Source organism: Grus americana, chromosome 4 (genome assembly GCF_028858705.1).
Source record: "Grus americana isolate bGruAme1 chromosome 4, bGruAme1.mat, whole genome shotgun sequence".
Lineage (NCBI taxonomy): Eukaryota > Metazoa > Chordata > Aves > Gruiformes > Gruidae > Grus > Grus americana.
The window spans coordinates 36,721,486-36,747,609 of NC_072855.1; the positions used below are offsets into that span (position 1 = coordinate 36,721,486).

Here is a 26,124-nt window from a genome sequence, read left to right on the forward strand (position 1 = left end):
TGCCTTCGCGTCCACGGTACCATATAACACACTGGCTAACGGAAGGTAGTTACAGAAGCCTGTGGGGTGAAAGAGCTCAGGTTGGGAGAACAAATTCACCTGGATCAAGGGAAAAAGCTGATGATGCTGTCATCCACATGGCAGACATTTTAAGAAACAAAGTAAAGTGAAACTTTGCAGGTTTTCAACTGAGTCGCAAATGGCTTAATCACTTTATAAAAGCTGAAACAGAGATAAGTATTTCAGCTTCAGCGAAAAAAGCTACCGTGGAACTAGTTCAGCAAACAATCTTCCTAATAGTGGCCTCTTTATCCCCACAGGGATTTAAGAAGATGACAAAAGAAAAGTACAGAAACAATGCTAAAGTAAATTGAAATTTAACCTGCTGGGGTAACATACTTATGATCTTGCTTTACAAGAAAAAGAAATAAAACAGTAACATAAAACACGCAATGAAAACTATGCACACAGAATGAACTAAAAGCAACAGTGTACTTACAATCCTGCTGTCATATTATGCAAACATCATCTCCTTCCACCCCAGGCTAACCCACACAGTACTTAGCAGGGATACTGATAGACACTTTTTCTGTTGTCTTTTTAGGACCTGAGGTCTGTGAAACCAAACAGAACTCTCCAATGGTAAAATGTCATTGACTTATTTCCCGCAATTTACCTGGAGATCAAACTGGGAAAAGATGTTATCACACAGTGAGAAGTAACAAAAGCTTGCTCACTTGAGACACAAAAATGACATTCAGCTTACATTATGCAGAGATTCAAAATATAATAATGCAATCTTTAGTGGTGTGCTCGTCGCCTGCCTTCTCCGCAGTGGGATTCAGGTGTCTTGCAGCACTGTGGGCTCAGTCTTTTTCCCCGAGGGATAGCAGTCTCCCAGAGTAATACTCCCTGGGGCTGGGGATCACCAAGCCCATAGGGTTTGCTTAAAGTTATGCTTGTTTCTATTCAGAATAGACTTTTTGCATCTTCATAAATCAGATCATCCTTCTTCCTTCTTTAGAGTCAGAAGTGACAAAGTTATACAATTAGTGCTAGCTTCTGATAATCTTCTTTGCTGATAACTCATGGAAATCAGTGGATAAATATATTTTGAGGCTAGCTTTTTAACCATAGAATCCAGGTTTTCATTGAAAGAAAAGGAAACATGAAACAAAAATAGAGAAGTCAGTCTGAAAGACTTTGTAGGAGGAGAAAAAATTCAGCTTTCCAAAATGCTGACAGGGGACTGGAATTAATCTGAAAAAATTTTGAATACATAGCCAAAACCTGCCTGTAAAACACAGGTAGAGGGTGTGGAGTATCCCATTTCCTGCTTTGCTCATCTGGCACTTTATGTTTATACCAAATACTGATAGCCACTTAATTTTGACTACAAAAATTGTGATTTATAAATAAATGTTATAAAAAAAGAAGTACCATGCTTCAGCTGTAAGCTAAGTTCTATAATCCTCATTCAGGCAAAATGACAGTGTGTTAATATATGTACTCATTTCATACCACACATTTAACTGGAGTGCAGTATGGATTGCGAAGTTTGATGTACGACTTCTTAATAGATTTCCTAGCATTTTCAAGTGTTAGATAATTTTGGTTCCTATCCAAAATCATTAATCCACAGTGAGCTATGACTGTATGTTTTTCTTTGTCTTCTGATTTTATTTCTTAACACTTCCAGGAAAAACAATTTGCCAAAGCTATTTCCTTTAGAAGCAGTTACTACTGTACAGGTTAAACCCCCCAAACTTTCAAAACCTTTAACCTGAGAAATTACACAAGTCATGAGCATGTAATGCTTACAGCTAACACCACCAGTGCTGCAAAAAACTACCTTTCTTCCCAATAGCTGAAATACCATCGAAAGACTCTTGTATTGCTTACTAAATATGACTCTTACTGACATATGGCTGACATTCGTGAAGAAGGAGCGAACCACCAGATTTCCTCAATTCCAAGAGCCAGGGCAAAAATTCTTCATTAACTAACTAAATTTTTGTCATGGACTTGTTAAGGTTAATGGCGCCTCTTGAATTTGTAAATTTACAAATCCAAAAGGCCCCCAAATTAGTTCCTTGTAAGCAATGAAATTCTTGACCAATTTCTGCATGCTCAGCCTTGTCTGGGAACACAAGGCCACACTAATAAAATCTGTGAAAGATAAGCCAGGAATGGGAAAACACAATATAAAACTTCTAAGCACAAATAGGTGAGTTTGTTTCATCAGATTTGAAAGAACTCAGATAAGAGGGATTAATGTTTTGCTTTGGAGGAAATGAAAAAGGAACAGGGGCAGTGAGATGAAAAGAAAACCATGGGGGAAAAAATGGTAGAATTGCACAGAAAAGAGGTTGAATGAATAATACACAGAGGAGACACAAAAGTGAGCAGCTAAGAGAAAAATTCTAAGAAAAATGAGAAAGCACATACAATTTTATTAGAAAATCATAATAGCCAAAACTTTTATGGAAAACACAAAAGTAAGATGCTTACTCTACAGCCTTGACTTTTAAAAAAGGAGTTTAATCCTGGCCTCTAGACTTCAAGGTAAAAATTCTTATAGACTGCAGCTTGGGACTTAGAGCAAGAGTGAAATAAAGCAGTAGGTCACCAGCTGAATTTTTGTCTCCAGATCAATTAATTGATCTCTGTTATCAAGTATAAGGAATATGCAGATCATGAAAGACAGGAAAAGAATAGGGAACCAAGCTTCCAAAATAGCTTTTAAATACTTTTTTCTCCTAATTGTGTCAGGGAAGAGAAACACATATGAGGGGGAGGCCTCTGCAAGAGCAAACTGAGGAACCATTGTTCTCTAATGACTTTAAAGAAGCTTTTCAGGCTTACAAGTGAATTAGAATTTTGCTCTTCCTCCTTATGTTTAAAAAAAAAAAAAAACAACAAACCCCTCTTGATTTTAGTACAGTATTATTCTATTCTAATGACAATCAAGTCTAGTTAGGTATCAATCAAAAGAACAAATCCATTGCAAAAGATTTCTTAGATGATGTTCTGGTTTTCCAGTACAGCTGCTTCCCTTTTCAGAAGGAAGATAGAGTCATTAACTCTCAGATCAAACATAAACGTTGAATTGTTAAGAGTTGAAACAAAAACTACCTTTAAGTCTGTCTCAGTTCACGTAACTTATCAACCAAACTCTCCCATATCTAGTACAGCATTTGAAGTAAATCTATGATATTTTCAGAGGTATCTGTGGACACAGAGAGTGATTTAATTAGACATTGGTATGCATGCACTATTTATTCTGCAAGTGCTGTGAAGGACAGCAGTATGCCGAGCAGCTTAAACTGCTTTCTATAGACTGTATAGACTGTACTATAATTAATAAACAATTATGTCCAAAAATAAACAAAAAGGGTGAAAATTTGAGAAGTATTTTTTAAATGTATAAACCACAGCAAACTGTGAAAACCGGTCTTTCTTACATTTAAATTCCATATATATTTTTATAAATGACTGTAGGCTCTGCCTTTTCCTGTCCATATTTTCACTATGTCCTAGTTGTGTTGCTGCTCCAAAGCTGTTTCAGAAGGTGATCTTTCACACCAGTTTCTAGCTCAACTTTACAGCTTCTTGCCTGAACCAAGCTCCTTATAACAACATGGCTGATTCATGTCATTGTAATCTCTTCCTTTGAATAACACTGCTTAGTTCTAAGACAGATGCTGACAGAACAGATAAAAGGTAGAGAAATCAGAGCTCACGACTACACTCTTTGATTTAAATAGCCAACTAGATAGTATACACATAAAGAGCAGAGCTAAAATAAATGTTTTTGAAACAAAGGCAAAAATACACAAATAAGCACAAAGTAAATCACCACCATGGTGCAGTGAAAAATGATGAAATTTCCCATATACTGTTAGCAAATACAAGTAAAATTCCATGATGCTCCTGCCTTCAAAGCAATTGCAGCAGCAAGAGAGATGTTGCTGCTTCTTCTAGGGTAAGCAAAGGCTAAATAAAATGATTTGTTACAATTCCATGTCCTTCTGGCAGAATTACAAATTCTGCATATTATTTAGTTCTTAAAAAAAGATTGAGCTGAAACCTCCTAATGGTAATCTAATTTCTACATAAACTGAATTTGAGCTTCAAATAATTTAATGTGCAGAAAGTGTGTAAACTCCCTTTATACCTAACAGCTGTCATTTCGACAGTAACAAATTTGGCCAAAGCACTTCTTGGTATGCTGGGAGAACACTTACAAAGACAGCTTGCTCACCACATAACACTGCTGATTTATAAAGCAAGCTATGCCCCAGTCACGTGGGACAAGATCTTACCCAGCCATAGAGCCAGAGGAGACCTGAATGACTAGAGTCCCTGGAAGCCTGCTGCCGTCTACTCACGGGGAAACACCCCTCTATTTCTAGCATAATCATGCCCCCTCTGCCTGAACACGTTTCCCTGGTCCATCATCTGGTTAAACTATTCATATGGAAAAATGCCTTTCTTTTTGTCTTCTGCTGTAACCCCAATGCTGGCGACAAGCAACTTGTGTGTGTGGGGAGTACATGATTACGAGGGAAACAGATGGTGTCAGGCTGAGAAGTCTGATATTTAACACGCTTTTATAACTACTACCAGGGGCTAGAAACAAACATTTCAGGAGGGAGAATTGTCTTGTGGTAAGACCGCAGCGGAGTAAGTCAGGAAATCTCTTTTTTTATTCCTGGCACAGCCAGTGGCTTACGGCGTGATCACAAGCAAGCGAGAACCTTTGTACATCCAGCGGTCTTGCCACCGAAGCTGCTTAACGATACCTGCCAAGACGCAGGGGGCTGCAGAAATCAATTATGTGCCCAACAGCTCTTGGCTGCTCTTGAAATGAAAGATGTTCTATAGGTGAAACTTGAACGGATATGGCAGAGGTGAGTAAAGGTCCTCTGCTCTCAGACTGATTTTATGATGAAGAGCACACAGAGCAACGCATTTGCAGAGGAGGAGGAAGGAGATGCTTTGTGTTCTGCTGAGGGGCAACCCCACACTGCTGCCAAAGTGGGGAATGAGAGAGGATATTCGGAATATCAGATTTTTTTCTGACATGGGTCAAGTTTCCCTCGCTTTTCCACAGAGGAAGCCTGTGGGTGGGGAAGCGCATGCAATCCATCCCGCCCGTTCCCTGCAGAACTCCCTGCAGCCCAATTTCCCGGGCTCCATGCAGGTGTGTGAAAATTTCACGTGCACATCCTTCCCCCAAGGTGCGAGATTTCACAGGTTACACATAGCGTTACAGGAGAATGTTCTGTCTTCCACAAAGATAAACCCACATCACAAACAAGGTAACATTTTCAGGAAAAGCTACTGGGTCACTTTATAGTCTCAGGTGAATTAAATCTATTAGAAAGATTCACACTTTGGAAATACACATCTAAAGGAAATAAATACAAACAAACAGTGACGACTTTGAGGTACATTAGCTGCAAAAATTACCTCAGAAGCAAATGCTTTTAGAAGCCACAAACTTGGACAATTAGTAGCATTTCTGAAAGCTGAAAGTCTAAATAGCTGTCAGCAACTCCACCAGCAAGTGTAAGCTATTTACAACAGCATGCAGACGGATCATCAAGATAACAGAAGCACTGATTAATTGTGTAGCCTAAACTGGCAATAAAAACAGTGTAAAGCCCTGTATGTGTGAATACTTAAATAGGTACATTTTGGTTCCAAGTTTTCCTCTTTTAGTTGGTACCATTTAATAATAATCATTGACTCAAATTGCTCTTTTAATTTTTAGAACCTTTAAAAGTAAAATCTCGGCTTTGTAGATAGCCTCAAGAATACTTTTCAAATTTTCTAAATACCAATGAGATACTTAAGAGAGGCTAACAGTTATTTTAGAGTTTGCCATAACAGTTACAAAATAAGATGCTTGCATCACAATATTCTTCCATAACAGCACAAACTTCAATCCTAGATTCCAAAATATTGTACAGATCTCAGTAAAGTTTCAGTGAAGACCTTCTAATGAATTTCGGTAAGTATAGACTTCTTCATGACACACTACATGTATTATATGCTCTTCTTTAAAGACAAGTGGAAAATCTGAAGAATTTTCACATTCAGCAGTTTAGATTCAGAACCTTTTTCCAACTGTACAGGACTTCTCAAAAAGGCAAGGAATAATTTATCTTCAAAACACCTACCCAACTACCAGCCAGACCTCAATATGCTGAAAGTCTAGACACAAGAAGAAACTTTAGCCTGCATCCCATGAAAAATGACTGATATACTTGTTCTGGAACCCAGTTGGCTGTGGTTGCAAAAAGTCTACGGTCAGCCAACAGACAACTACATGGATGAGCATGTCCTGGTCTTAACTAGCTCTGACAATAACCGGGGGATCAGTGAAACTGGTAGGAAAATATATAAAAGCAAGGCACTTGCAATGAGCCTGGGCCCCATGCTTCATTCAACCTCAGAGACCTGACATAAATCTCAATTGTTCCTTTCCAGTAGGACTCTTGTAGCTTAAGGAAATGCCAGTTGATTATTGTTTATCATGTCTCCAAAACATGAAGTTGCAGAAAAACATCACATCTGCCAGAGGCATGATTCCTGCTTTACGACTATTTATATTCAATCCTCACCCAAGTATGGGCCATGGGGGCACTACTGAATATTCCTCATGCTATGAGAATACAGATTAAAATCGTTTGCTTGGGCCATCAAAATAAGTGACTCATATACTGAAGTGAGAGATGATGGTGCTTCTTCTCTAGCAAATCCCAAGAAAGAAATTTGATGACCGATGTGCTGCTGCTCATGTCAGTGTGGTTTTCTGTAACAGTTACACGTACAGCTAATCTCACATCAGTTTTCATAGTCCCAGCTGGTCAGCTCATCAGGTTTGTGTACAACGGGATGTGTGAACCCCTCCTAAACTCTCCAGATATTCCAAATTGCATTTGTACTTGATACAGATCTTTGCTGAACATAGGCAAAGATGCTAGATCTACTCCTCCTAGAGTTAGTGCTCACATGTTTAACGGTCAGGTCTTTGACTAATACCAGCAGTCTCAATGAGCTCTCAGTCAGCTTTTTAATAGTTTCCTCTTCCTCACAGAACCAGAGGAATTTTGGTTACTGGTATACATGTCATAAAAGTCAACCCCAGTTGGTGTGTGTCTCTTCAAGATCAGAAACAACTTACACTGAACAGAAAGATGCGGTTTGAGTCTTCTTTTGATTTGTGCACACAGAACAAGAGGGAATGGCAGACTAGTTTCTATGCAGATGGGTTTCTCCCATCCCACCTCCAGAAAGTACCCTCATTGTCTATCAGTTGATTAAGGCCATTTCATTATGAACTGAGCTTAACTATATCTGTCATGTTTTTACTTATGTTTTTTGGCAGGGACAGGGAAACATGCACACAAAAATCATTACCAAGCAAATAAAAACTTACTTGAAAAGCAAACTTCAAGAAAGCATATTCAAGAAAGCTACTAGGTCCAGTCTCACTGCTATGACAGTAAGAATGTCCCTCTTGACCCATGATTTCTTTTGCCCTTACAGAGGAACACACTGAGAAGCATGTGCCTCTAGGAAAGGCATCTACTCTTACAGAGTAAAAGAATAATTCATGTTGTCTTTGATATTTGCAGCACTGTCACAGCTCTCGGAATATGAATACTTCGCACTATACTCTAGGTATCTGTGCATATGCATACAAAATTACTGTTAATAAAAATATAAATATGTGTCAGAATAAGTACATTTTAATATTACTTTATGAATATCTATTATACTTGTGACATGTCCTTGCTGTTTACTAGAACTCAAGTGAGAAGTTACCGTGTCTGGTGTTGCCTGTGATAATTTACATCTCCCTAGGGATAAGGGTGCTAAGCTTTCTCCAAACCACTTATTCTTGGCACCAAAACTGAGCAATTACAGCTATGTCTCACACTTTGTCTTTTAAGTATGTGGCATGTTTATTACTTGCAAGAGGAAAATGACTCCTGCAATGATGTTTTAAAATCACTGAGTTCAGACAAAAAGCAAAGTGCTGGCTATAAATCACAAACTTAAATTTGTATACAGCTCCTATCTCCATGACATGCAAGCACAAAAGCCCCAGGCAGAAGAGTATTCTTTTCTTACTCTTTGTCTTAGCAGGACAGAAGTACTATGAAAATTTCAATCAACAGTTTAGAAAAGCTTCCACAAACATTTTGCTTCTGTACTAACAACTACTGGGTATTGAACTCAAAGTTATTATTTAAAATTCAATTGCAGATATAAGGTGCAACGGTAAGTTGCAATCTTCAGAGCTACAAGAGAAGCTAATGAGAGCTTGTTTTAGACTTGTGACTTGTAAAATCGTAGACTTAATCCTGCATTGCACATGCCTAACACGTAACTGCAAAATTCACAGCAGCTTGGAAAAAGACCTCAAAACACTAAGAACAAACCCAGAACTTCAATACCCAACTACTTGCATAAACGTAATTAGGAAATTGGTCTTCAGCTGCAAAATGAAAATGTAACACTGAATGTATAAAGCTGTCTAGTAAAATATATTCATTGCATCAAATGAAGGATATGATAATTACAAGAACTTTCCATAAATCTGAAAAGTAATGTAATAGAAAATAAACAGCCAATAAAATATGAAAAATTTGGCAAAAATAATTCAAGCTATTACTTCTGAAATACAAAATTATATTGGTCTCATTAATCAGTTCAGTGTTGTATTAATGAATGGACATTACTTCCTTGTAAGGTGTTTATTCTACAGACACGTGTCTCCTTTCTACATACTGAGTAAGAAAACAATAAAAGAAAATATCTGTAATTAAAAAAAAGGAGTATACAGATTTGAACAATTATAATACTAAATGTGAAACCCTCTGGTTTTTTGTTTTGTTTTTAAATTTCTTTATGTGATTGATTGCAAATCTTAGTATACCCTGGGTAATTCACATTGTTCTATTACACAGTATCTCACTGCACCATACGTGTAATAATGACATACTGAACATATGGTTGAAAAATATGATTGAGAAATTACAAGACTGGTAAACTGATAATATAATCACAAGCAAAATTCTAACAAGTTTCTAAAATATGACAGGAGATAAAAAAAAAATTATAACTTTTTTCCTTGTGCCTTAAGAAAAGCAACTTAAATACTCCCCTCCTTTTTTTTTTTTTTGAGAAATAATAGCCTCTAGGCAATGAAATTCCTTAAAAATGCAAACATCTGGGAAAGGAAAAAACAAAGCACAATGGCAGATGTGTAGAGACAATCACTCAGACATGTTAAAGATGTTTCTACTAGCATACAAGAGAACTAAAAAACACTCAAGAATGAATGTTGAGGGATGTTAAAAAAAAAAAAAAAAGAAAAGAGAAGACAGACTGACAAGGGAAGGAAGAAGGCACCCAAGAGGAACTTCTGTCCTAGGACATAAAAACAGCAGCTACCCTGTTTTTGCAATTTGCTTCAAAGAGCAATTCTGTTTTGGTTTTTTTTTCTGACCATGTTCCAGGGTGCCTCAGAACTATACTGCCCATATTTTCTTTCCTTTAAAGTAGACTGGTTCCTCCCAACCACACTACTAGAGCATTGGAAGAGATCCTGGGATTGGTTATCTATGCCACAGCCAGCCATCTGCCCTGTGTTACGATGCTAGCTAATTCCTTCTGACCACTCAAGCCCTTTGGAAACCACCAGCACAACCAGTGGGCTGCTTTGCAGGGCTGCCATACTCCAGCTTGGAGGGCATGCAGCACCTTGGAGCCGATGGGAAGGCACGTCAGGCCCACTTGGATGCTGCTGGATGACTAGTTAAGGTGCTGGGAGCAAAGCTATTGAATTAGATGCTGAGCAGAATTACTGAGCTTTCTTTGAGGAGATACGTAGCTCCTCCACTTGAGAACTCAGGTGTTATCTCACTTGCCTGCAATCTCAGAGTCACCTAGGCAGTGGTCTGTGTCTACACAGCGTAATTCTTTGTAAAAGCTTCCATGCACTAGATAAAACACTGATTCTTTTTCCCAGCACACCTAAACTCTTTTTATCCATTGTCCATCAATTTATCATTCATCTCCCACACAGGCATGAACGTGTCACCGCCATGGCAATCATATTCTGATGCCACTCTAATATTATGATTCTTCCACTTATGCAAAAAGCAATCTTTCACATACAGTGATGCTGTTGAAGTCCCACTTGCCGACTGCCTGTCACCTCTTGAACAAAAATACTTTCTCTAATGGGACTACCTGAGCATGAAACACTACAGAGAACACAGTTCCTCAAACTGCTTTCAGTAATTCCTTTCTATCATTAGTCTCTTCAGAGAAATCAGCAATTCCAAACTTGACTTTTGTCTGTTAAAAATCTAACTTTTAAAATATCATCTAATAACATCAACAAAATTTGAGGGGGACACACACACAGATCTTTACTTCTAAACCATATTAATTTCTATACCAATTGTTAGCTTCAACTACTTAAAATCTAGCCTTGTGCACAACACTGTGCACAAGCACGAGCAGGAATAGGAAACTGTATAAAGTGGAAATAAAAGAGGTGGAGAAAATGGTTGGGGGAAGCACAAATCGAGATGTTAACTTTTGCACAGTGAGCATAAAGAGCCACTTGATATCAAACTCACACATTAAAGACTGTGGCATTTCAGGTTAAGTGGGAGCATCTCACTGAGAAGTCTGAAATCAGCTAGTCTCTATAGCAAAAGTGATCACATTTTGGGAAATTAGTGCCATTACCGGTACTAACATGTCCTTCACTTCTGCTTTTAATCCTCTTACAAGGATATTAAGGTATCCAGGAATATCTCAGTTCCCTGGGGCAGGACAAGTAGCCCAGCACCCAAAAGGTTAAGATTATCCTGACTGTTAAAACCACCTGCGATTGATACTTTTCTATATCTTATCTTGCATTGTCCTCTCTGCAACTGCAAATTCCTGCAATAACCACAGCAGCCATCAAGAGAAAAGTCTGCCAGGTTTTTTTGATCAATTTTCATCCCTTCTAACAGCTTTCCTGCCGCAAGAGCGTAAGAGGGATCAGAAGCAGGCAGGATGTTAGTTTTCATCCCCAATTATAAAGGAGCTAGACTTCTTATAAGCATTCGTGGTTTTGCTGACCCTTATATAGATGACTGGAATATTCTCAGAGCAGAAAAGAAGGGTTAAAGAACATTCTGGATAATGAAGGCTGCAATATGGATTAGAAGCATAATTTTTATTTATTGTTTCGAAAAATATACACGCTGCATAGCATTCTATTCCTTTAATGTGAAGACACTAATATTAAAAAAGAAACATGACATGGTTATTTTAATTATGTAAAACTGTAATTGGCATTTATTGCATAGGGCTTCCGAGGGATAGGAGCATGGGATGGAAAGCTGATTTTTTCATTAAATGGTTGCCCCAAGGCAGATACATTCTGAACAAAGCACCTTTTCATGAGATATACCTGTCCCATGGAGAGAACAACAAAGGGAATGAGGAAGGGGAGGTAGGAAGCCTGAACAAGGAGAGAATGATATGAAAAGAGTCCATTAGAAAAGAAAAAAAAAGATGAAAGAGAAAGTAGGAAGTGGGATGGAGTGGCATGGTATGGTCTAATAAAGGTTAAATGACTTAATAAGAAAAAGAAGCCTTCAAAGGAGAAAAAGCAAAAAGAGGGAAAGAAGAATATTAAAAGAGAACAGTTAAAGGATGAGAAGGATTAAAACTAAGATGGAACAAGAGGGAAAAAAAAAAAAACCCCAAAAGCTCTCCAAAGAATGGGAAGGAAAAGGCAAAAAAACCACGTCCATGCATACAGATCACTTCAGGGAGCAAAAGGCTCGTGCCCATTTGTGTCTGTTGTATCATACATTTGACTACATGGCATTCCTCGGTACTTCTGATGCCTTAAGGAGCATTAAAAAAATGAGTCATCAGGGATGGAGGGTAAGGGCTGACGAGTCCAGGACAATCTCTGCTTTTTCATCTACACTTACTTACCTCTTTGCTGCTTTACCTCAAGGCTACCAGTGGTTAGGCTCAGAAAGAGCCTGGAAAGAACATCTCCCTGCCTATTTTTCCAAGATGAGGGGTGGCATCAGAAAAGAACTGTCCCTTAATCAGTTGCATACGCTCCTAGTGGAATAGGGGATTCATGCCTATCTCTCCATGAGAGATCTGAGCATTTGACAACACCAGAAATTGATATGGGGTGGCGGGTGGCAGTCTCCATTATTCATTCATTTACTTCTCCACATGGGGGAACCACGCTTACAATGCCTGCTGACACTCCACAGTAACATAGCAATGGAAACCATCATTCATACTATGGTAAACAATGAATGCACCAAGAAAAAGGGATCTAATTTTCTAGTGCCTTCTATGGATTCAAAATTAAGAGGCTTTGATGCATCACCATTTGGCTTCACTCATATCTCATAGGAACTATTAACAGACAGATACGGCAAGAGACAGCTTGCTTTCCCTCCAGAGATTCAGACAGTGTAATGGAAACAGAACACCATCTTAGGATTATTAACCCACAAAGCAGCAGCACAGCTTTGCTCTTGGAGGCAGAAATCATGGCAAAGAAGCTGTCTGAATTCTTATGTCAGCAGAGAGCATGGTTTTGAGTGGTGGAAACACTGGACCTGCTATTTTTTTCCCTTGCTACTCAACATCTCCCAGGGAACCAAACAGAACTACAGCAGCACTGATGAGGCAGCGAAAGAGCACTGAATCCTCAGGTTCCCATGCTTCATAACTCTTAAGACATTTCCCAAAGGCCTTCTGCAAATGCCGTTGAATTGTTCAAGTCTTTGTAACCATGACAGTATACTTCTCACATTTTTAAAAATACATTTTAAGTTCTGTTGTAATCCTGGGAGTACAGTAACAGGAACCAGAACATAAGCATACAGTAACTACAGCTTGATTCTGCCAGGATTTAAGCCTTTATTTGCACTGGTGTAAATCGAGTCACTAACCATCATCACTAAGATGAAAGGTTAGTGCATTGATTATAGACAATTCAGTATTCACATTTTATTATTTCTGGATCAATGTCAGAGAAAAATTCTATACTACTAACCACACACAAGCAAAAGCTAAAAATCTTTAAATCATTCTTGTTTTTCTTTTTGCATTCAAATTTCTTGAACTTTTAATGGAAGCAGCATCCTATCCATCACTCCAAAATATATACTTAAATATCTGCTAGTTTAAAATTCCAGGTGCAAAATTCATAGTCATGTCTGCTCCTTTAAGCTACCACAGAACAGGTTAAATTTGGGGCAGAAAACCTTGCAAGAACATCAACTTTGCTAAAGCATGCATGAAGGATACGGAGGCTTCCCCATCTTCCCAACTAGCACAGAACTAGTACTACAACACGTGTACTTCTAGATATGTATGGTTAAAATGCTCAAGTTTAAGCATTTTATTCTTTACTAGCTTGCATTTTAATTCTCTTAAGGCATTTTCCACACACAAAGTGTGTGGGGGAAATCTGGTTTGTTGTGGCCATGATCATAAAAAATTATATGGTAATGAAGCAAAGCTGCATCCAAAGTTCAAGATTGAATCAAAAGAATTTCCAAATAAATTTATTTAACAGAAATTTTGATCTGAGTATTACTAATGATAAAGCAACTGGATAAACCTAGGCAAGCTGTACTGTTTTACTCAGCCATTATTCTGCTGGTCTTTCTCTACAACACTAACCATTTTAATGTCTAGCTAACAATATAAATAACTCTAATATGGGAGGGAAGAATTTCCCTTTCAGGATCAAAAAAATGCAAGTACACTGGCTGATTCCTCCGCCCTGCCCAGGAATGTCCCTCAGGGCCTACTCTCCCAGAAGGCTTGCAAAGCAGTTTATTCTAGAGGGCTTTCTGGAAGCTGGAAAGGAGTTTTAAAAATATCTAACCCATCCTCCCTTTCTGCCTTTGGGTTTACTGGCTTAGGCACACAGTAGCCAGAATTCACTACAACTAGGGGAGACAACAAAGACTTTTAAACGGGAGACTAGATTAAAATAAGAAATAATCCAACTCAAGTGCGGAAGAGATCAACACGCGATGCTGTGGAGCACTCTGATGCCAATAATTTTGAGTTATTCACACAAAACTGCAAACAAACAGAAAACTATTCCATATTACAAGCCACTGATTAAAGGCCTTGAGGAAGTAGATCAAGAAGGGCATCTGAAGAAAAATACTGCAGTGAATTTTGAGAAGTATACATTACAGGGCATAAGTAACAACTTTATCTGTCTTGAAAAATGCATCATAAAGACTTGAGAATGAAGTATTATCTTTGAATTAGCCAGGTAAATATGCCAAAAATGATGCATACCTGGAGACACATAAGATCTAAAGAATTTGGAAATTGCAGCTTACAAGGGACCAATTATTGTTTCTATCAGTGGATACTTTTTATATGAGCATTATTTTATATTCTGATGTCAAGAATATTAAAATGGTGAAGTGCTTCTTTCTAATTTTTACTACCAGTAAAAATTACTTTTAAGTTAATGAAAAATAGATCTTTGGACACTTATCACATGTTCCTAATCACAAGCAACTTCTTTACTAATATACCACTGTTTTAAGAAACTGTATCTTTCAGCTTTTCCATTTTTATCACCCCCACCCAGAGTGCCTGCTGGTAAATCAGCAGCACGTCAGAAGTGGGTGAAGAACACGAAGATATACAAGTGTGAATTTCATGAAGTCTGTTGCTCCCACTATGCTATATACTTTTGGCCTGTAAAACAATGTAAGTACTTAGCTCCAAAACCCCATGTTGTGCATCTCATCCCAGTAGCAATTACAGCAAGAGTACAGCTGTAAAAACCTGATGGAGTTGCTGTGCAGATTCAAAGAATCAAAAGCGCAATTCATTAGAAGTGCTTCACTTGCTTTCTGAAGCATTTTCAATGCTGGTGCACACAGAGAGAAGGGTTCTTGCCTTTTCACCGCTCAATAGAGGACAAGCTACCAGAAAGTAACCCAGAGACTCAAGAAATACCACAGACAGTATTTTAAACTTTTCCTGAACACACTGGAGGACACCACTGAGGAAAAAGAAAGGACAAAAAAACCCCTTGCGGTCCTTGGATTTAAGAATGAACAGAACAACAAGTCCCCTTACACCAACTACTAGCAACAAAACCAAGGGAAGGTTTTACCCTTCTTGAAGCTTTCTGAATGAACTAGAAGAATCAAACAGCAGCAGCTGATGTTTTGTACCCAGTGATAGCCAAATCAGCCTTCCGTATATTTAGCTATCATAACATGTTTTTGTACAAATAAATCCCGTTACATGTTGTTTGAATAGGTACTGCAGTGTTAAATTAAAGCTTTAAGAAATACACGTAAAATAATATTTAAGAGAATATTTCATGCAGAGTCTCCAGGTTACGGCAATGATGGGATAACTTTACTGCTGACTGCCGCAAAACAGAGTATGTAGCAATGCAAAGATGAGCAGAACTAATGGCAGAATTTACAGTAACTGACTTCCTTTTCATTTCCAAGTACCCTGCACTTACAGTATTTCCAAATTGAGAGGGGTTTTTTTTGTGACAACAAAGTATCCTTTTACATACACAGAACTGCTGTTTTACACTGTAACTTGCTGCTAACTGTTATAGGATTTATCTTCAAGAGAAGAATAGCAATAAAGAGGCAAATTAATTCAGTTTTCTGTAACCGTAGCAGGGATACTAGTGTAAACATACAGAATTCCCATGGAGAGAATATTTTTAGTCGTTTGTAATAAATGATCAGCAACTTAGCAGACAGAAACATAAATTTTTTTTTCCTCCTGGCTCAGAGAACATCTCTCATACCTATGAATTCTAACGATTAAAATAATTCTACCAATTACTTTGCTACATTCCAGTATGCATAGTCAAGTATGTAATGCAATAAACTATGCCTGAATGGTCTGTTTACCCCACAGCAAGTTACAAGGAAAACTCTTTCCCCTTAAAGGACTTGTCTCTTTGGAGCACCCAGCCTGGCAAAAAGCCAAGGGAAGCTGGTGCTTAAGCAACCAAGACTGAGCAGTGCCTGTGTGCATTGCAATCTCAGCCAACCGCAGTAAATGTTATTGGAGTTTTTGTGCTGTAAAATTGCTGCTTTCATGCCCACTGCATCTGACAATAGGAATCCCTGGCCTTGCATGAGAGAGGAAGGCTGATGTGCCTTCTAGTCAGATCTCTGCATCCTTAAAAAGCAGGGTTACTACTCCTGTGTACTCCTAATGGGTTAGTGACAAAGAAATTCATGTCAATGTTACGTCCAGACACAGAAAGATACTAAATGGAGAAGCCTTTTGTGTATGAGGTATAAGAGCAGAGAAATTATGCTTTCAGTGTAGCCCTGAAGTTTTTAAAATCATTGATAACATTTAAAGAGATAAGAGATGTTAAATTAAAGGTGCCAAATGTTTAGCCTTTTACTTTTCAAAGCAACTTTAAGGTAAGCTCTGTTTTCACAACCATCCGATGCTTTATTTATTTTTTGCTTAGTGACTCAAGAGCAAAATCCTCAGTATTTCTCCTATGAAAGACTGTGACAGGCATCTGCCAGGAGAATTTGCAAGAGTCCTGTTCACTTCCAGTGAGCAGCATGTTTGAAGCACTAAAACATCGTCCTCCAACTTACAGCTAGCCAGAAGAGTGCAAGTGGAAGCCAAAAGCCAACGAGAACAAATCAGATTTTTTATTTTTGTCAAATGCTCTATTTTTTTTTTTTGCTACAGTGACTTTTGCAACACTATAGAATAAAACCTGTTTACAGTTGCATTACAATGACTTGACCCCTGTAAGCAGCAACCTGGCTTTCCTCAGAAGTGCAGAATCAGGCCCTAGCAATTGTCAGCATTCAGCAGAGCTAAGGAATAAATTAAGTATGTTATGTATTTGCACAGCTCTCTCCTCAACGGTAACTAAAAAGACTCAGCCCCAAAGAACTTCTCCGCAATCAATAGGACAGGACAGTGCATGTTATCCTTACTAAATTTATATACTTCGTACCAAGCTCATAGACGTTTGGTGCTCTCCAAAGCACCAGCTCCTTACAATGAGCATGACTGCATAACTAATTTTAATTCAGCTAAAACAAACAAAAAATGACTCACCAAGCTTTCACAGCTGGGAAAAAAAAATGACTTTTTTTTTCTCCTAGTAAAAAACAACCCCCAATGAGAGTAGCCTAAAGACTAAGAAACCAGAAGGTAAAAAAAACCCCCCTAACCAAACAAGATTTTATCAAAACATCACAACCTTCGACTCGCTCTGTTTCTGGAAGAACTTTGGTATTCTCAAAGTTATCAAGGCTTGGTGAGCATTAGAGCTGGTAAGAAGGGCTTGTAAACTGTAAGTTCAGGCTGTTGGCACTGAGCAATGAACAAATGGGAGCACGTTTAAGACCTTCAGTGCTCTCACCCTAAATAAGGCTTTTTAAAAAAGATATTTGTATTGTGGTACAGAGTTAAAAATATTAGACCTTTCCCTGAAATAATGAAAAACCATAAATAACAATTTAATGTGATGATGCAAGACACTTGCGGCTGATCCTGACCTGACACAAGTTATTTGCTGTGCGCTTGCACACCGTTTGCACCTCTGGAAGTCAGCCTAAGCAGCAGCTTGGTCAATGCCTCAGCTTTGCAATTTATAACGAAAATAAGCTCTCTATGTGACTGTTTCCTTCTCCTTTTACCGTCTGTATTATAAATTAACGTCTACCATAAATTTGTTAGAGCCTACTTTTCCCCACAAGAGCAGTACATCCTCATTCCTGAATGTGACTTCAGGGTTCTTCCGTGACTGCGACAGAATTTAAATTCAAGCTCCTTATCTTGCAATTAGGAATGTCTGTTCTGTAATCAAGCTAGTCAAAGGAAACGATGTGTGTGCAAGCACTAGCAAGCAGGGAAGGGATGCATTTTCAACTCTCATGTTCATCTATACTGCCAGGTACATGTTTGTTTGGTTTAACCGATCTGACTTTCGGATGCAGCTTTCTTCCTTCAATAAAACTATATTCTGCTTTTATATTTCACTGTTTCAGAATCAATTTATCTTCACAGATTTTCTTAACTTCCATTTTTTGTAATATAATTTTCAATGGGGAAGGGAGGAAGGGGGGGAAATGTCTCTACATCAGATCATATCCGCAGTACGATACACAGTTGGCAGGTTGTCCCATCTGGCATGCATTCAAGATGGATAATTTGTCACTCTGAATCCTTTGATTTGTGAAGAGGCCGAAATCATCTTTGGAAAGATATTTTGCAGCTAATGATACAGGAGGTGTGGGGGAGACTGTTCTTTGAAGGCTACGAAGGCCACAATCTGAGGAGAAATAATTGGTCTTGGCTCTTCTATTAAGTAACAGAGATTGAAAACTACAAAAATCTTTAAGAGAAAAACATTACTTACAACAACCAAATATGAGAACTAATTGCCCACCACTTTGCAAAATTTGATTTTGGAGGGGTGAGGGTGAGATTGGGGAACTGTAATTTGCTCCTGGCAAACAGACTGAATGCTTAATTAAACTGAACAAATGTACATTTTTGTACATTAAGGGAACAATGTTGACAGAAGTTTGGCTTAAAAACCAAAGAGGATAAAAAGACAGATTCATGAAATTGAAATCAAATATCAAAAAGGGATCAAAAATAAATTGGCTAGCATTCAAGACACAATTTTTAAGGTTTTAAAGCAACTATATTTGCCCCAAGCATGTGGAACAGATAAATTTGTCGATCTCTACCTAAAGGATATTGGCTGCCCTGCATTGTCTGATTTTTGACTGTAAGAGATTAAGTGCTTCTGTAGCTAAGGAGGAAGCCTGCAAGCACTGCTACACAGTGGCTGAAACGTAACAGTCTCAGGCCTCAGAAAAAACTCAGCACATATTTTTATAGCATGAACTTATCCATATTTACAGAAAGCTTGTCTAATACCTCTATTCAGCATCATGGGCATTTTGAATTTATGGTTATCAAACATTTTTGCTTACAAAATATTTACATGAGTACACACATGCCCAGAAGACACTGGCAGTTTTCATTCAGAAAACGCAACCTTATTTTGTAATTCTGCAGGATATAAATGGCCCACCAAGCAGGAAGGGAAAGTGTCTGTTTTGCAAATGATTTTTTGTGGAAGGTATGGGCAATTTCAGAGTGAAGTCTGGGCTACAGGACAAATCATAGTTTTCTGCTATGTTTAAACAAATGATGCATTGCAACGTGCACACTGCTAATGAAATGCACTTAGTATGATAATCTGTTATAAACTACAAACTCACGTATACCTGATTTGAAATACACGCAGGTATTACTAGAAGGAGGTTACCTCAGTCCACCTTCTCCTAAGCGAATGCAGGTTTGTTCTCAGCAGTATGACTAATGTTTTTATTTATTGTAATTTCATGTTACAAGGGAACAGAGCTTCTGTCACCTCCCTTGGGATAGACTTAGATATCTTAATATAGTTCACTGTTAGATAGTTTTTCCTGATAATGTACCTAATCTTTCCTTTCCTCACTTTCATCCTATTGCTTTTAATTGTATCTCTGCATGGTATACAACATGCTCCATTCCATCTTGGGTTACTGGTTTCCCTTTGTCAACACTTAATTAGTGCTTAGGTCATGTACTGAGTCAAAGTTTTATTCTCTTACCTATTCCCATATATTAAACCTCTAGCCTCCTAATTGTTTTCATCCAAATATATCCAAACAGTAGAATGAATAGCAATAATTCTAGAAGCAATAAGAGAATTTGACAGGAACTTTGAAAAAGCAATAAGCCCAAATTGAAAAATTATATTCCATTGATGCTATATCTATGATTCCCTCTTTGCTGATGTATTTGTGTAACCAGCTCAAGCTGTACTTCTTACTCAGACCATGTTGCAGATTTATGTCTGATTAAAATTCTCTATTACTGCTTCTCCTCAGATTTTTCTTGAATATTCTGCATCTCAAATCAGCTTACATTTTTCAGTTTTAATTTAACTTTATTAGTTTCTGGCCATACAATTAATGATCTTTCCTTGTCCTTTTCTATTAACATTTTGTCCTCAGTTGGCACTCAGAACTCTCACTATTTAGTATAATTAGGAAATTTTATTAGTGCCATTTTTACTTCTTCATCCATATAACTAATGATGATGTTAAATAAAACCAAGATTACAGCATAACCCCATGATGTTCTTTAACACAACTCCTCCTAGTTTCAACTATTATTCTTAATTTATTGTCACAGAGTATTTCAAACCAAACAGGTCTGAATCCATTTTTCAAGTAACATGTCTTAGGACCAGTGTCAGACCTGAAGACAAATTGTATGTACTGATACAACAATAACAAAATTTAGTTTATCATAAATTATGAGATGAGATAAAAAAATAAAAATCTCATTAGACAATGTGTAAAATGACAATGAAAATAAGGGGTGTGGATACCACAGAGTTTCCATGGAATTTGGATGGATTGTCAGTTCTCAGAACGATGGAGAGAAAAAAAAGCAAATTTACAGTTCACCAAAAAAAGCCCAAACCGCTTTTAAGCATTCAATCTCACACCATGTCTGTGTTTCCTTCTCCTCTAGCACTTCTCCCTCCCCGTCCTTTTGTTCCCCAATAATCAGAACTAAAGTATGGCACAGCAGGGATGGAATAAGGGCTGGGGTTACATGAGGTACTTCCAAGATGGTGGCCAGGACTGACTTAATTTGCTGTGGGTCTTTTCAATATTCACAGGTTACTTCCAACCTTCTCACAAGCCAGTGGGGTATGAAGGGGGAAATCATGTTGTTCTCTTCCTACACTCACAGGAGCAAGTGCAAGAGCTGCAAAGGAGGGAAAGATGCCTTAAAGTCACTTGTCTCTTCCACTAACTTTTAACACAAATCCCTGTGCATACTGCCATTCACACTTGAATTCCATGCTTCTGGTGGGCAGGAAAAGGCAGAAGTGGGGAGAAAAGGAAATGGCAGATTGCTTAGTTATGGAGCTTATTCACTAATTGAGGTATCTAGGCAGAAAAATGAAATCATAGTTGGAGGGAAAGTCTGAGTTGTAACAACAAAAAAAAAAGAAACAAACACAATTTACACCTGTGCTTTGTACATGTGTTGCATCTGGTCATTACTGCTGCCACTCCTGAGCATTTGGCCTGTATGCTCTCAGGTGCTTGTACAAAAGCAGAAGGTTGCGACTTTGGCTTCTTGACATTGTGGTATGATAAAACAGCAATCATTTCTGTATGACAGCTACTTTTGTGTAACCTCTCCCACCAAATTGCAATGAGTCATCATGAACTAAAGTCCTCAAATCATGTTTATAGGAGAATTATGCCACAGAACATTTGGTGTCTGTAGAGCGAGATGTCCTACAATAAGATCTCTAAATATGAAGAGTTCTTGTATGTTATCATTCAACCAGCCTTATTAGATTATTTTTTCCTCTTTCAGAAATTAATATTCAAGGTTGTGCTCTAGATTTCCAAATTTTTTCTCTTTGCAGGAAAGCTTAGCCATTTTGAACTGAAAAGCCCATCAATCTGTAATTCCCATGTGGCTGGAGCAAAATCTTTTTTATTGTGCATCACCTGGCAGATCCTTGATCAAGGACAACTTAAAAGCATTTTATATTATACTGAAATTTGTTTCAGATCTTCACATCAGATGAACTATCACCACTAACTGTTATTAAGAAACATGAGAACCTTGTACAACTTAAATATTCAAATACACTGTACAAATGCTGCTGTGAATACATCTTTCTCTATTTTGCATTTGATGGTTCTGCCATAGTGTTTCAAGGTAAAAACCCTCAAATTTGAATCTCTAATTTACTCTTCATCTCCATTGTCAGTAGTAAGCATTAATGTTTAACTACATCTTTTCTTCATAGTCTCTGCTTAAACTAAGAATTTAGCAGTGTATTTCTCATTATAATACATGCCTGTGTTGAAAGATAAGCTACTAGCAATTTCAATAAATTTACCTCCAAATTCTGACTAATCTATAATTTTAGGGGAAAAGATTAAGAAGCTTATCAAGATGCTTAAATACAAACTTTACATGACTTCTATTGTTTATAAGCACACTGTATTACATAAAGAAACTCTCTCCACCTCAGTCACATTCAAGAATCCTCTTCTCCCAGCTCCTAGTTCACTCTCCCTCTCGCTTAAACAACTGTTCCTCTTCCCTGCAGACATATTCAGATGACGCTGTTTCTTATAAACCAGTTTGCTCTTCTTTCTAAAAACAGTAAAACTAGTAAATTGATCTGAAATCAGTAGACAAATAGGATGACTGGCAGAAGAGAATCATTATACTGAGCTGTTCTGTGGAGAACAAGTAGAATGAATTGGAGATGCTATGTAAAGGAACACTGTTATGACTGACAATCCTAAAATTTATCTGCTCCTGAATTTTACAAGCTATTAACACACTGCTTTTAGAGAAAGGAAATGATTCCTAGCAAACTTTCCTCAACAGTCATCACTTGATCTGAATTTTAAAGTTACTAGCACTACCTCCTTTTCTTCTCATGTGGTAAACATTTGATAACTGATTTTAGTAATTCTCACTTCTCTTTTAGCTAATTCCTCAAATGAAAGCTAATTCCCATTGTTCAACAAAACAAACTAATCAAACTCAAAGGCTTAGATCAATATCATTCTAAATACATAATCAGATCCTTTAAATTTTGAGGGAGTTGATCAAATAAACTACATTGATCAAATGAACTCAGACTAAAAGAAAACAGACAGATGTTTGCATAGACTGAAGAGAGGGTAATGTAACTTGCTATTCACATAAAGTCAATATAACTGTAAACTGTTCAATAATATAATTATTTTCAGTCAGTACCTTTTTTATCCTAAATGCCTCAAAAGTCACCCCCCACCACTGCCAATATAAACATTGGACAAAGTCAGGCAGAATATGGCACTGGAGTTATTTTGTACCTGTTAACATTAGATAGCATGGAAATCTTCTTCTGCATCTGAATGAATTAAAAGACAACTGGTGGAAAAAAAACCACCCACAAAAACTTGCTTCTGTGAAAGTGCCACACATGCTGTATTACCTACCATTTTAGCTGAAGAAATACAATTCTTAAATAAGACTGTACCTAAGACCAAGATTAAATGATATTTACTTTCTAGGGTAGATTTGGAGAGATCTACATACTGGTAAAAAAGCTACACAGCAATGCAAATCATCGAGTAGAACAAAGTTGTATCATCTAACTTTGGAATTTCATAATTAAGCTAATGATTTCTTTCTTGCCTGTTTTACAAAGAACGTATCTTTTCCCCATCAATAGGCCAGCAGTATAAGATATGAGAAACCAACCAGAAGCAAATCAAGTAGGTATTCCCAGTAGTATTCATATATGTGCTGGAAGGAAGCATCCTTTCTTCAAGTAATGCCAACCCTGACCCTGCAGCTGACCGCCAGGATGGCAGCCCACTACCAGAACACCTATGGTCTTCATCTTGTCCAGCAGAAAAGCAAACAAACCCCACTTAAACTATGGCAACCACAAATACTCTATCTGTGGTTAGCACTTCTATCTGTTATCTGTATGTTGAAGCACTTCTAAAAACAGGTCTAATCTTGTGGAGAAAGAGAAAGAGCATTAACTGCATTATATGACTGCCAGCATGACTAGATTATGAGTACATATATATAATTGATTTAATTCTTTGACAGCAGGAAGCAGAAACTACAAGCACTCCTCTTGCACATACACACTGAAGGGGTGAATCTCAGACGTCTGCGGACAGAGGAGACATGAACACAGTGGGAAGAGAGGGAAGGGGAAAATGAACATGCACTTACAGAGTATGCTGGGTTTCCCTTCTGCTTAGCAAAAGTCTTACCAAGAACAACTCGCTCAAAATACACCACGGTGTTAACTGCTGCCCTGCTTGTTATCAAAAACTCCCTTATTTTGTCCTGCTAAAAGGCCAAGACTTGACTTGCCATGGGACCAGCTGAAATTATTTTGGCTAGTCTGGAGTGAAAGGGGTTAAGGAACATTCCTCAAGGTTGGCCAACTCAGACTGGCACGCAATTGTTGAAAATTTCAGAAGCAGCAAAATGCTAAAACCTAGAGGAATGGTAATAGCTTCCTAAGAGGGTAGGAGGTGTAAGGAGTTAATTCCAATTATTCAAAATTTTTAGCAGCTTTCTCTTGCTTTTGCATTTTTCATTTGTAGAGGAAGGGCTGGTGGATACAGTAATCTAAATGTATTGACTTATTGAACTAGACCAGCCTACCTTTTGGATAATGCATACATTTTCTAACAAATTTCACATTCCTAGACATAAAGGAAAGAAGACATGTTCACAACATACCCTGATTATGACAACATATTACTGTTTTTTGGAGTTCTTCACAGATTAAGGATTGAACAAGTTGAACATGCAAAAATAAAGTTATGATTGTTAATTTTAATGATCTTAATCCAAGCCCCTAACATGGCAAAAAAAAAAAAAAGAAAAAAGAAAGTGTTGTCAAATTCACAAACACAACTGCTCTTAGCAGCTTGGCCTTTTAGACACGACATCAAAGTTGCACTCAAAGCTAGGAAGAGAAGCTCAAAGCTAGTGGTTTTGCTCTGCAAAATAATTCTGTCCAACCAACTGATATGCAATCTGCAGGAAAATATTTCTTCAAACCCCCTCTAGTGGTTCATCTGTAGGAGAGTTCCTGACAATCAAAAGACAGAAAGGGTTCTGAGAAAATGAAGAGGCTTGTTCCAAGCTTTGCTGATCTACTGGGGAAGGGCTGTGAATTCACAAACTGTTCTTCCAGTCTGCCTACCTCAAGAAAATCTGTTCAATCATACAACAAAAATGGAACTCTGTGGCTATTTTTTTTCCTTAAAAAAAAAAAAGTAAAAATGTGATTTCTTATGGCATGATGTATACGGGGGTACTGGTGCTTTAAGTACATGTCACTCCTGTTGGTTACTCATACTGCTTGGGAGGACGAGAAACATGGAAACAAACATCTCAGGAGCCACCGTTGCCTGATCTGACCACACAGCTCTCTCCCTCTAGATCTCTTTCCTCAATCTAGAGTGCCCTATCCAAATGTACAAATCCCATTCTCCTGCCCCAGGGAAATGAAAAGAATGGCTGGAACCTGCTGAACTTGGTAAGGTAGTAAAAAATAACTTTTACATTATTCTGAAGCTAAACATCATGACAGGTTAACAAACTTCAGCCTACCCTTTAAAAAGTACAACTAAAGACTAGTCACTTGCTACAAATTACATTACATAATAAATCATTAATGGCTACTGCTTCATAAAAGTATTTCATTTTAAAATAAATGAGCTTTTATATATTAGAAGTTACTTTCTACTCTTGCTTATCCTACAGTAAAGTAAAAACATCATTTGTGACATTTAAAGGAAAATCACTTTAAAATAGAAAGTAATTTTGATAGCTTTTATTAGGCAATTTTGTAAGAGGATGGAAAATAAAAGGGTATTCAAACTCTGGACAAAGTGTCCTCTTCTTACCATGACCTGGGACAGACACTGAAACAGTACCGGTCTGTACTAGATATGAGCTGGCAGTATAGTCCTCATCTGTATCAGAGTCCTGAACTGGCTGGCTGGCATTATTACTTAATAACCACCTCTGGTTGTCATGGAGATTGGGTGATGGAGGAGGGGAGTGTAAATGTTCAGTAACTGATGGACTAGATGAGGAGGATGGCATGGGAGGACCTATGAAAAAAAATAAAAAAAAAAATTTAAAATATGGGTCAAGATATCACATAAACAACAAATCATTTTATTTTTTGCATCATTGAAAGGTGAGTAGTCTACTTCAAACAATAATAAGAGATGGACAAAGAAAATATGATAATTGCATGTAATAAACTGGTTTAAGTGCTCTAGAAAACATAACAAAATGCCATGACTTGCTATTTCAATGGACAGTGTCTAGCACTACTTGGAATTCCAATGTGTCTGCAACACAGAATGACAGAGGAACAGGTGCCAACTGAAGTGAAACATT

At 37.7% G+C, this 26,124-nt stretch overlaps 1 protein-coding gene across 23 annotated transcripts in view; it reads right to left on the reverse strand.

The window, feature by feature from the left end:
* Positions 1-26,124, reverse strand: part of TENM3 (teneurin transmembrane protein 3) — a 615,036-nt gene that overhangs the window by 146,028 nt on the left and 442,884 nt on the right. For 12 of the 23 annotated variants that reach the window (XM_054824425.1, XM_054824434.1, XM_054824430.1 and 9 more), the window contains one exon: positions 25,620-25,829. The exons of the other annotated variants lie outside the window; for them this stretch is intronic. In XM_054824425.1, coding sequence (XP_054680400.1) covers positions 25,620-25,829 — 210 coding nt within the window. The remainder of the gene's footprint in view (positions 1-25,619; positions 25,830-26,124) is intronic. 23 annotated transcript variants of the gene reach the window in all.